This window comes from Haliaeetus leucocephalus, unplaced genomic scaffold, assembly GCF_000737465.1.
Source record: "Haliaeetus leucocephalus isolate CR32 unplaced genomic scaffold, Haliaeetus_leucocephalus-4.0 Scaffold228, whole genome shotgun sequence".
NCBI classification, from domain to species: domain Eukaryota; kingdom Metazoa; phylum Chordata; class Aves; order Accipitriformes; family Accipitridae; genus Haliaeetus; species Haliaeetus leucocephalus.
The window spans coordinates 15,894,909-15,908,223 of record NW_010972664.1 but is presented as its reverse complement, the minus strand read 5'-3'; the positions used below and the strand labels follow the sequence as shown (position 1 = coordinate 15,908,223).

The window sequence follows — 13,315 nt, the reverse complement described above, 5'->3', positions numbered from 1 at the left end:
ACAAGCCAGGACGCTGTTGGCCTTCTTGGCCACCTGGGCACCCTGCTGGCTCGTATTCAGCTGGCTGTCAACCAACACTTCCAGGCCCTTTTCCACCAGGCCACTTTGGGTTGTTGAGACACAAGTGCAGGACCCAGCACTTAGCCTTGTTGAACCTCATACAGTTGGCCTTGACCCATTGATCCAGCCTATCTGGATCCCTCTGTAGAGCCTTCCTACCCTCAAGCAGATCAACACTCCCACCCGAACTGGTATCATCTGCAAACTTACTGAGGGTGCACTCGATCCCCTCATCCAGATCATTAACAAAGGTATTAAACAGAACGGTGCCCAATACTAAGCCCTGGGGAAGACCACTTGTGACCAGCCACCAAGTGGATTTAACTCCATTCACCACCACTCTTTGGGCTCGGCCATCCAGCCAGTTTTTCACCCAGCAAAGAGTACACCTATCCAAGCCATGAGCAGCCAGTTTCTCCAGGAGAATCTGTGGGAAATGGTGTCAAACGCTTTACTGAAGTCCAGGTAAACAAAATCCACAGCCTTTCCCTCGCCCAGTAAGCGGGTCATCTCGTCACAGAAGGAGATCAGATTAGTCAAGCAGGACCTGCCTTTCATAAACCTATGCTGACTGGGCTGGATCACCTGGTTGTCCTGTATGTGCCGTTTGATGGCACTCAAGATGAGCTGTGCCGTAACATTCCCTGGCGCTGATGTCAGACTGACAGGCCTGTAGTTCCCTGGATCCTACTTCCAACCCTTCTGGTAGATGGTCATCACATTTTCTAACTTCCAATCAACTGGGACCTCCCCAGCTAGCCAGGACTGCCGACAAATGATTGAAAGTGGCTTGGTGAGCACTTCCGCCAGCTTTCTCAGTACCTTTGCGTGGATCCCATCTGTCCCCATAGACCTGTGTATGTCTCAGTGGACTAGCAGGTTGCTAACCATTTCCCCTTGGATTATGAGGGCTTCATTCTGCTCCCCATCCCCATCTCCCAGCTCAGGGGGCTGGGTACCCTGAGAACAATTGGTCTTACTGTTAAAGACTGAGGCAAAGAAGGCATTAAGTACCTCAGCCTTTCCCTCAGCCTGTTACCATGTTTCCCCCCACATCCAATAAAGGATGGAGATAATCTTTCTTTCTTTTCCTCTCCTTGGAAATCTAGCCGCAGGGTCTGCTTCATGCTCTTTTTAACATAACCATCTTCTACCCCTTCCGTAAGCTCCTTGCTTACTGTTTCCTTCTCTCCAGACAGAAGTTCCCCTAGCTGAGAGGGCCCAGTCAATCTCAGCAAGAGTGCTCTTCTCCCCTTCCTCTTGAAGGTGTGGCCTGACCCAAAAAGCAGCACAGGGCAAGGCAAACAAACAGCCTCCTCCATTATTATTTAGCTGCGTGTTTTTAAAGGAAAATAACTGTGCTAAAGCAACAACACAGATGCCACACTTCATATGACTAAACCACATTCCCTTCCATGGGCTGTGTGCATTCCAGAATCACTGAAATTGAGGGATCAATTTTAACTGGTAAAACAATAACTATCAGAGGCTGACCAGTTTCTGGAAGTGTATGGACAGAAGTGGAGCAACCAAGGCCAACACTAACAAGTTTTTCTATCAGATGTCAAAACCTGAATGACAAATTGAAAATTTCACATGAAATCTGTGGAAGTTGGTATGCTACAGAAAAATCAGTTTACACATGAGGTTTTTCTCCCTTCTTCCTCTTTCTCACTACTGATGCATTTCAGTGTACAGTTACTTTACAGACCCCCCAAAAATTAGAAGAAAAAGCAATGTATCCCTTCATTAGTTTGTTATTATTTCTCTTATTATTACATCTTATTGATCTTGATTCTTATTTCAACATCTCCTAATTACTTTCTATTTGAAGATCACTCACCTCATGTTGAATGAGTTGAGTGGCAGTAGTCATGCTCTCTCAAGTGAGGTGTGCTCAACAGAATCATTATCTGCTCTCATGTTGCCCAAGGTAGGAAAGACCACTACACTGAATCACATACTTTCTTCTACCACTACTGCTACCTTAGCAGCAAAGGTTCCCAGCTGAAGTTAGAACCTGATTTTGCTGGGAACCGTAGCTGTTGAGTGAGAGCACTTAGGTTCCAGAGATTGAAAGGCTACACAAGAGACAAAACCAAAGAACAATGAGGACAGAAGGAAGCCAACAAGCCCAGAAAGTGCTCTCTGTCATGGCACACCTATCAATGCATGGTAGATCACTCTTTGTATGGACTCTTTCTTTGTAGGGAATGACATCTCTCCCCAAACTGGGTCAGTGTGCTACTTAGTCATCAATCCAGCTCTTCTGCCTGCCAACAGATCAGCACTCCAACATCTTTCCAGAAGCCTTTGCACTCTTCCAACATCACACTTTTGTGCCACCCTACACACAGTATACTTCTTAGCATCACACTATAAAAATACAAACATGAAAGGCTGTGAAGCAACCCTCTCTTTTTATAGCTGAGTACATTATAAAGAAATAGTTCTTAACGAATTAAAAAAAAAAAAAAGCTAAAATGTTCCAGACTCAAGGAGGTCACATGAGTTCAAAGGAGACCTAGACCCTTATGAACAAATTCAAGCATTTCGAATCTAAAAGGAAAAGGCAGCTTTGTGCAGGAGACTGTAAGCCAGACTCTGCTACACTGGTCAGAATTAAAAACAAACAAAAAAGCCTCCTAGGAAAAGGTAACACAATGCAACTCACGTTAAGGCCTATGAGGAAGGCCCACGTAGTCACTTGGAATCCTTGGAGTGGACAAGAGGTATACAGGGAGGGCACAGCAGCACAGAGGGGCCTCTGCAGCCAGCTGGGGAGAGCTCAACACTACATGCTGCACAGTCACTGCCAGTCAAGTTGAGAGAGGGCCAGCCTGGAGCAGTACAGACTTCATATCAATTAGCTTGGTAAATGGGGACTGCTCTCAGGAACACATTAGCAAAATAGGTTTCACTTGTGTTGATCTCACAGTATTTTAAACAACTAACAGGGTAAGCAGGCATTCCCATTCTGAGTAATAGCTCTATCCTGGCCAACACTCAGATAAATATGTATTAAACATGATCGAACTTAACTGCTATGATATTGTGATAAGAATGCATTTGATTTTGAGAAAATAACTTTGTCATTTTATGATTTTGGAATACCCTTTTTCCCCCCGTCTCCTTGATGAAAGAGTCAAATGGTAAACTAGGCACCCTCTAATTCCAGTGTAAAGAGATTCTGAAAACACCTTACAAACAGGAAAGAAAACTTGCAGGCACAGAGCAAGGCAAGATTGATTTTTCCTAACTCACATTCACTTGTATCAGCTTTTGGCATGTGTTATTGAAACTCTGGTCTTAAGTATTTGCATTTGTAGAGTAATTCTTTTACATTGAGGCCATCTCCAAATGGAAGATTCTGGGACCCATAGCCACCTCTGAAAAACAATCTTTCCCTCCATGCCTGCCAACAGAAATTCCACACTGATCTGCAAGTATTCTCTTCAACAAAAGCCAACTGATGGCCAATACCAGCAGGACAAACTGCGCACAGTATATCTGAACTAAAAGCACTACGTTAAGTGCATCAGATCACTTGCAGTATTGGAATCACTCCAGGGAAAGGACTCTTTGCCTACAAGGGGAAAAACTTTTAAAGACAGCTTAATGAATCAGCTGCATCATAAGGGAACCAGCCACCGATAACTCTTCAGAAAGAAGAAAATAGCTGCAAATGGTCTGAAGAATCCAGCTGGGAGCACCATAGTTTGGCTAGTTGGAAAAAATAAGTGGTCACGTATAGGCAACAGGAGCCAAGAGCAAATAAACATTGAAACTTTAGAAAAATTTAACTCTAAATTACCTAACTGAAATTCACATCTTTAAAATGTGAAAGCAGTTACAGAAAATAATAGATAAAACATTCAGCTGGACACTTGTTATTCAAGCTTTGGACCCACTGGGGATTATGTGAAGTATCTTCTTTTTCTTATCACTTTAATTAATCATGGAGTAACAGAGGAAGAAAGAGGAGAATTCAAAAGCACTGCTACCATCTCTTATTCATACCAGCTAGTTCTAACTAATGGTTCATATTTAGCTGCAAGACAGAGAGGTTCAATTTTCAATTTCTACTTTCACAGCAGAAGTTCAGTGAAAGCCCTTTGGTTTAGGTTTAACATCCCCCTAAGAAATCAACATTGCAAAGCAGTCCGAAAAGGCCAAACAGTAACTACTAAAAATAGATTTATACAATTCCTTTGCTATTTAGTAACTGGAGAGAAGGAGATAAAAAGAAATGGTTCACTGGGCTAGTTGCATTAAACCAGTATTTGCCCCCAGTGTTGGGGACAGTAGTATTTGCAACGTATAAAAGCAAATAAAACCACCTGAGAGTTTACTTCCCAAATGAACAAACAAAAAAATTTTGTTTCAGTAAGACAGAATTAAAGTCTTTGAAATTCTGTGTCCTATGCCCATTATATTGTTACCATATTGTTGGTAACAATAGATGTGGAGTTAGTTAAAATTGCCAGCTGTTTTGATTTTCCTCTGTTTCAAGGAACATGAGAGAACTTGGGTGATGAGGTGACTGGAATGTGAATTAACTGGCTCTTTTCTGTTTCTACCCAAACCCCAAAATATATCTTGGCCCTGTCAAATAAAGTATCTTCAGCTGAAGAGCACTCTATCTCTCTCTCTCCAATTTAAGAAGATATGTCAGTAGCTGGCTGATAATTTACTAACTAGTAATTAACACATTCAGAAGTAACCCCGAGGTGCTGATTTAGCAACAAACTTCAAGAAGGAAGCACAAATGAAATAAAGTAACCATTTTTTCGTTTGAAATAAATTCATCTTGGCAACTTACATTTTGAGCTGTTTCCCTGCTTCACTAAAGGCTCAGCAAAAGCAATACTGACACAAGATGTTACTTTCACTTATTCTATGATTCTACTGCTGGGCTTTAAGTGTGTACAGTTTCTCGTGATCAAATACAGTCTATTTTTTGTTTTTATCCATAGAGTGAAAAGCCTTGAACTCTGCCCTACAAAACTAGAGGGTGAATACAGCTGTACAGTATTACAGCAAATCTGGCTTCATCATGAGAATTCCTTTTGCCTTACATTGAGACTGTTTGTTTTTCACCATTTCAAAGATTTTAGAGGGCATGAAGGCAAGACCTAGCACTGCCTCCCAGAGCGCTAGATAAATGAAGCATGCCTTAAGAAAATATATTAGCACCATCTATTCGTGAGCACCACCTCACCTATAACATTTAAATTGTTCACAGCAGTGCTCTCATTTTCCAAATCTGGTGCCATAGTACCACCAGCCAAGATTTCAATGATAATCTAACACTGTGCAACTTTTATTTTTGCTATTTTATATTTTTATATTTGCTTTGGCTCCCAAACATGGAGAAAAATTTATTGTTTGGCCAAAAACCAAATATAGCTTTAAATGGCAAATATTTAAAAATAGTTCTGTTTCTATGCAGTAGAATAAACAAGACACACTTCTAAGACAGCCACAACCATAGAATCATGGAATAATTTAGGGTGGAAGGGACTTCTGTAAGTCATCTAATCCAACCCCCTGCTCAAAGCAGAACCTAATCAGATCAGGTTGCTCAGGGTCACATCCAGCTGAGTCTGAACACCTCTAAGGACACAGATTCCATAACGTCTCTGGGTAACCTGTTCCAGTATTTATCATTGTTGTTGTTTTTAAAAACAAAAAAAAAAAGTCCTAATATCTAACTCGAATTTCCCATGTTACAACTTGTGCCCAGTGCCTCCTGTCACATTGCCGTGCACTTCTGCAGAAAATCTGTCTTCTTTGTATCCTCCGGTCAGGTAGCTGTGGAAAATGTTAGATCATCTTTCTCATCACAGATTACATAAAACACCAACGCTCCTAGCTATAAAATCCACATTAATAAATACTCTAAATGATGAAAATAGGTGCCATAGACACCATACCCTTAAAGGGCAACAAAGAATACCTTATTGAAAGAGGGTAAGCTAAAAGCATTGCACATAATTTTGCCATTTGCAATGGAAGTTCCCCAATTAAATATTTTTTTCAAAATATTAGTATGCCCACACTCTGTACACAAGTCTAATGTGACTTCAGAAAAATAGGCTGTCAACATGCAGCAGTTAACTTTGCAAAACACATACATGCACGTCTATCTACAGAAGTAACCTAACTGATAAGCTTGCAACTTAGGCTCACAGGATCTCTTTGCTCAGGCAGCTTCCAAAAAAGATGAACAAAAGCCATGTTATTCTTACCTACAGACCAACATTTATTACACTGAGATCCACTGGCACATTTTTAGGGATGAGCAATCAGAAAAGTTTCAGCAGTACAATTCCTGTTCCAGTCCTAACACTCTCCTTAACCTGAGTTTCTCTGCCCCCAGGCTATCAATTCTGTTCATTTCAAAGCCATTCTCTTGGTTTGAGGAAGGAACTGAGGAGCAGAAGCAATCATTTCATTTTGAAATGCTACTTTTTTCGCTTACAATGACATTGTTTAATACAGAAACGGTAGATTTTTCTTATTTTGACTATGGTGCTTGATAGATAGGATGAATAAAGCTTGTTATTTTAAGCCTTATTGTTAAGGCTTACTACTTTATTGATAACCAGAAACTAGTAACTGATTCCACCTTATTAAGTTTTGAAATTAGCACCTCTTTTTGACTCCCATTGTAACTAAGAAAGTAGATGTGATAGTATGGTAAGCACAACCTGTCCAATGACTTGCAGTAATTTAAAAGGAAAGAAAAGACATCACCAAAGAAAGATCCAGACAACCTAAATTTCATCTAACTTCTGATGTCTAGTAAGAAAGCTGGATGCCTCTGAGGAGGATCTATGTGTTAAAGAGGAAGCCACTTTATGTCAGCCAATAGGAAATACAGAATTTCAATTAAGTCTCTCTGGGAAATAAACTAGAACAAGCTATAGCAAGCTAACTTCAAGGCCAAAAAAAAAAAAAAAAAAAAAAAAATCTTATTTTCATGTAACTCTCTATACTGTATTTTCTAGCTTCTCTTGATGCTGAAAGAAATCTTTTCAGCCAGTACAATCACAACACAAACACTTGGTCCATTTACTTGTTTTCAGAAATTGCATTTAACGACCTGGAGTTGTCAGGTGGACATCCTGCCATCAGTTGTCTTGTGCTACAAGAATAATCTGTTGGAATTCCAAGCTCACTAGTTGCCCAACTCAGAATAAAGACGCTTTCAAGAGATTTTTAAATAAACTCCTCGTCTATGCCTTTAAAGCACTTTTATTTGAAAGATGACAACTTTTTTAGGCATATCAACATTCTTAACAGACTGCACACAGCCAATAAAATAGCATAAATTATAATTCCCCTTTGTACTTCTTTGATATCATGGGCAATTTTGGAAGTTTCATTTATAACAGAAATTCACTACAGAGGAGTATAAATATCTGAAATATCCAGTAGGAAACCCCGTCAATACTGGTGTTCATCTGAAGGCAGTAACTCACTAAGCCTCCATAGGAAGAGACATACTGTGAGGGCCCAGGCTCAGCCTCATCCCTTCCAGCGCCCTTTCTCACAGCAGTCTTTCAGCATTACTGAGAATTCTTCCTTCAGCTGGAATGTATATTTAGTTTTACTAATGCTAATCTGAAATATGCTCTCTGTTTTTAATGGATATAAACTAAATAGATACTTCTCAAAGAAACTTGTTAGAGCATTTATATTACAAAACTATATAGTTTCTAATACTGCCTTTGCCAATTCCTCTCTAGTGATCACTACAGTTCAGAACTGAGTTAATAAGCTGTAGCTCACTATTACTTTAGGACCAGTAAGGACAACGCAGAGGTAAAGATGTAGTTATTAGCAGTTCCGGCTCCTACGTATCTACATAAAGCAATGTACAAAAAGGAGTGTATTATTCCTATGCTGCCATCTCTCTCACCTGTTTTCAGGTCATTCAAGCACTTCTTCAAAGATCCACTTCCACCCTTTTCACTATCTCCCTCAGAAGGCTCCTTCCACATGTTGCTTTAAATTTTTTTTTTTTTTAATTGGACTAAATAACAGTAACTATCCTTATTTTCAGTAACAAAGCTGAAAAGAGCCTGGATTTAAACTGAAGATCCCACATCAGTGGTCCAACCCCCATTTCCAGCTTTCATTCTGCAGCTCATGTCCCCATTATTTGTTAAAATGGCAAGCAAAACTGAAAACAAGATAGAAAACTGTTGTTTGAGAATAACCAAGTCTGCAGCTCTGATGGACAAGAGAACAGGAGTTAAACTTCTGAAAACGTCTTTGGACAGAGTTTGAACAACCTGTCCCTGGCTCCTGTCATAAGATATCATTTAATTTTTCTTTTAAATCTTAGAAAATTCCACTCCTTTCTTTGACCAGTCAGTAAACCTAGTTGTGTTTAGAGCTCAAATACGTGTGCTAAAAATTTAATTTAAATAAAACTCAACACCAAATAAATCAACATTTTTGAAGGATAGAGACAGAACAAAGCCTATCCATTATTTTCAATGCTTAATGCCCCCTGAAAGTCCTTCAAGTTGAACCATTTTTGATAGATACTACTTTTCAAATCAACAGCACACAAACCACAAAACTTAAAAGGACATTATTTGTCCATGAAAAAACTCTCGTTAATAAAACAACCTCAAACCCTTATTTCAATTTAGATTATGGATCACTTATTTGCATTAGGATAAAGCTTGATTTGGATCTGACGTAACTGCGATCTCCAGGGCATTGTTCCCCTGGCTTTACTCTCAGAGCTAGTTGTTTGTCGTTGTTTTTTTTCCAGACTGGCCTGGCATGTCTTTTTCTGGGCTGATGCAACTCCACCTGGACAGAGCTGATGAGACAGTGACTGCATCTTGCCCAGAAGAGCTGGTCTTTCCAATCCTGGCTCCTTCTCCTGTCCAAGGAAACAGGTCCAAGGCAACTCCACCCAGGCTGGGCTATGCAGAAAACTGTACCTTGGTCTAAGAACCTGACAGTTTCTGCATAAAGATATTAAATAAAGGTGTGTAGAAGACTGTGGGGAGCAAAAGTCTCCCAAGTTTTCTAGGTCCAACTCCCCTTTATGCCTTCAAAGAGCACCAGCTAATGCAAACACCAAAAAAGAAATGTGGTTTTCGGACATGGCCATGTATAAGGTAGTTATACTTTAGAGCTGATCAGCTGAATAAAAACACGGACTTCAACAACAGCTCCCCAGTAGGGGAAGGTCAACAAGATACTAAGAACTTAAGCAGGTGAGGAATTCAGATGCTGTTGGTCTGGCTCTGCCCACAAATTATAAATAGGTTGAAGTGATCAGTATTAAAGACTGCAGACCTCAATGCAACAAGTTTCTTAAGAACATGTTCATTGGCAGGCAGTGCTTAGCATTACCACTGCCATTACCTATTCAGTGGCAGGCAGTGTTTAGCAGCAACCACTCCCTTAATCCACTTCTTGTCTACAAATATCAATGGATTGTTGAAGAATCAAAAAATCAAAGGCATAATGAAAAACAGCATCTAGAACTACAACCGCATTTGCTTCTTAGAGAAGAGTGAAGATACTATACTTTACAATCCACGATGTTATCATTCATTACCAAGTGCACAGATCATCTGCTACATGGATTGATGTGTACCCAGATTGCAGTAACAATCTCACATTGTAGCAGTCATTTTAAAAACTGTTTCTTAGCTGTGACCACTATGTATTACATCAGAATACATAATTTTGTTTTTTTCAGTGCATACCTTTTGGATTGATTTTCTGTGTGACTATCCATCTGGGGATGTTTTGAAATACTTTGGGAGAACAGGAGTCAGATTTAAAAGAAGAATATGAAATAACTGATGGTAAGAAAGTATAATTTCTATTGTATTAGAATAAGGCAGTTTTGAATTAATGTGAAAAAAAACAAAACCCAAGCAGTATTAAATTGGTATTTGCATGGGTTTTTTATATCTGTAGAATAAAATAGGTAGTCAGATACTAAAATCCTCCTCCTGTGCTAACTATTATCTTACTTGCCATAGTCCAAGCAGTTGAAAGAGCAAGTCTTTACCTCAGTATTCTCTAACATTGGCTTAGATGTTTTCATAGCTCATTTTGTCTTACCTCCTTCTCTGATTCAGCATATGGTTATTTTTTAAGGACAAAACTGCTTAAAGATAGTAGTATTTAGACAGCTAGCAAGGTCTGCAAATATACTAACAGAGTAAATTTGAAACCACCATGTACTTCCAACTCTTAAGTTGTAAACTAATCTATGAGTCTCAGAATCACCAACATATTTTAGGTACGTTTCAATATTGTTGCTTTCTCTACTGTAAGTCTGAAGAGTTGGCACCCAGTCCTTTTATGTACTAGTCCTCACTTCCACAAAGATCTCTTATCACTAATAAACCAGTGCATAGAGCACTATAAAGTAGACCAACTGGTAAAATCTAGGGAAAAAAGCAAAGTCAATGACTAGAGGTACAGAGTATGTTACCCAGGAAAAAAGCCTGATTAAATAGGAGTCATCCGGCTTAGAGAAAAAGTACATAGATATGAAGACAGTATCCAAATATATAAAACATATATGTAACTAAAAATGAGTATTTTTCAACTTGAAGGCTACCACTTTTTCTCCTGCACCTCTGAGTATGCACCATAAAGCCTCAAGAAGGGCTGCCCTCCTCAATGCTATGCTTCAATTGCAATATCCTACTTCCTACCTGTAACATGTAGATACTGAAAATCCAGTAAAGCACTATCTCTTCAGTATATAGATAAGCATAAGAGAACTGCCAGAGAGGCAAGATTAGTTTGTCATGTGAGAACAGCAAAATATCTCAGTAAAACTGCTTGAGTAAGGGCAAGAAAGAGCATCCAGGAAACTGCAAGCTGTTCAGCCTAACCTTGGTCACCAGGAACAGACGGTCCCACATATGCACATGACAAATGTGATTTGCAACAGCCAGCACAAACTTACCAAGGCCAGACTGTGTCTGACCAACCCTGCTGCCTTCTGTAATTCACTGTATTACTGGCTTTGCATACAAGGGGAAGGTGGTGAATGTCATTTACTTCGACTTTGACACAATCTCCACAGGTATCCGGCCAGCCAAACTGGAGAAATGCAGACTGGATGGGAAGATTACAAGGCAGATGGAAAACTGGGCTCAAAGAATAGCAGTCAGTGGTTAAAAGTACAAAGTCCCCATTGATAGTCTTTCTGGCTCTCAAGCAATATCCACAGTAATTCCTAAACTCACTTCAGTGAGGGAGAATGTTTTGCAATTTGTGTACACTTGGGAAAGAGTTAGGCAAATAAAAGAGAAGTTGTATATAATGATCTGCTTTCAAACTGAAGGGAGACAAATTAGACTGAGACAACCATTCAGAAACAGGTACCATTAAGCTACCCTCCTAAATCATCTTTACAGAATGGCAGTGCAATTAGTGAGACAGACACTGCTGCACTCCTGGTGCATCGGTGAGTTTGAATGGTTTGTTCTTCTGTCAAGATTTAATATTAAAGTAAACACACCCATGCTCATCTCATGAGAACAGTCCAGTCCCTGCTTTAGTTCACAGATTCTCCAAAGATCAAATAAAAGGTATCTAAAATAAGATAACCTTAAACAGAAACAAGTATTTCATCAGAAGGTAATGTAATAATCTATTTCTACCAGAAACATCTCAAACCAGACAAGTACAATCTGTCCATCATGTTGAGATTGCATATGTAGGGACCATGCCCATGACAGCATAAGACATTTAACAATTCTTAAATGTACGCAAGCTTCTAAGAATGTACTTCATCCCTTACTACTGTCTAATGGGATTTAATTTCTATTTATAAATCCCCCATTATGCTGTGTAGAGTTGAAACAGGTCTTTTTAAAATAATATGCATCAAGAGATGAAAATTGAATGGGATCATCCCTTCTCTGAAGTTACGATGGCTTTCCACTTCCACCACTGCAACCATCGTATGATCACACAAAGTATCTGAGTTCTCTGCTCAAAATCTTCTAACATCCAAGACATACAGGACTTCAAATAGTGCAAGGATTAATAGCTTTGGATGTGCACTTGGCAATGGTGCTTGCAATATTCTGTGCTTTAACTTTGAAATGAGTTCCCCACTTTTCAGAGACAGACAGCTGATAAAGCAATTAAATATCTGAAGCATACATAAGAATTCTTAGGTGTTGCTGTATATCACATGCTAAACTCAGAAAGAATAAGCAAACTTTACCAGTTAACAAAACCAGTAATAAATATGAAATGTCGTTACGCTTTGAGAACTGCAATTTGGCCTTGTCAATGCATTCAAGTCTATCAGCAAAGCTCTTAACTGGTCACTCCCTTTCAGTTTAGAAAGCTATAAACACCAAAAAAAAACCAAAAAAAAAAAACCTCAGCGTTTCCAACAGAGCAGTCAAAATAAAGTGGTTTCACTTATGTTCTTGGTCTCCAAATTGAACATTCTCACACATGTCTATGACACTAGCTGGATACAGCCGAGTCCTGCAAGGGCTGATTCCAACTGCATATGGCTTTTTCAGCTGGAAAATGTATCTCATCTTGCACCATTAGATGAGATGGATCTCAAGACTGATGACCTGGCTTCTTATTAAAAAAAAAGTAACAGATTAAGAAAAATCACAGGTGACCCTTTTTATCTTCTTCTATATTGTTCCACATTCTGAGTTTCTAGAGATCAAAGGAAAGCTGCTACAGTTCAAGCAAATGTCTGAAGAAAGAAGCAACAGACTTCCAGTAAGTCTTTAATTAAACAGTGTGAAAATAGAAGCCACTAATAAGATAAATACTTGATGATTTTAGGAAGTAATATTGAATTCCAAAATTTGGCAGGAATTCTTTTTTTCAGCATTATGAATACCTTGTGAAGCAGAGGCATTGTTAAGAAAACTGAAATATGAAGTAAACTGTTCTAAATCAATGGATTAGAGGAAAAAAATGGAAAAGAAATTAATTTATAGTAAGTATACAACATGTAAAAAAAAAAAAAAAGCTATGTGTATGATCAAGGGAGTACTAAGGTAAGTCACAAGTACTTGTTTTTGCTACTAACAGTGCGTTTCATCTGTTCTCCCATCTATTTCCCTTCCTACCCAGGATATGACAGACAATATAGAGTTTACGTTCTCTGACTGTATTTCCAAATTCTATATCCATTACATCACCTCCTCCATTTTCACCATATTGCCTTTTATCTACAGAGATGAAAGCAAGCAGCGGGGAATAA

The 13,315-nt window shown here is 39.1% G+C and overlaps 1 protein-coding gene across 1 annotated transcript in view; it reads right to left on the bottom strand.

Annotated features, from left to right (window-relative positions):
• The window catches only part of ABI3BP (ABI family, member 3 (NESH) binding protein), a 151,244-nt gene extending 143,175 nt beyond the window's left edge, over window positions 1–8,069 (bottom strand). The window contains exon 1 of the mRNA XM_010567665.1: window positions 7,988–8,069. Coding sequence (XP_010565967.1) covers window positions 7,988–8,069 — 82 coding nt within the window. The remainder of the gene's footprint in view (window positions 1–7,987) is intronic.
• Window positions 8,070–13,315: the final 5,246 nt, after the last annotated feature.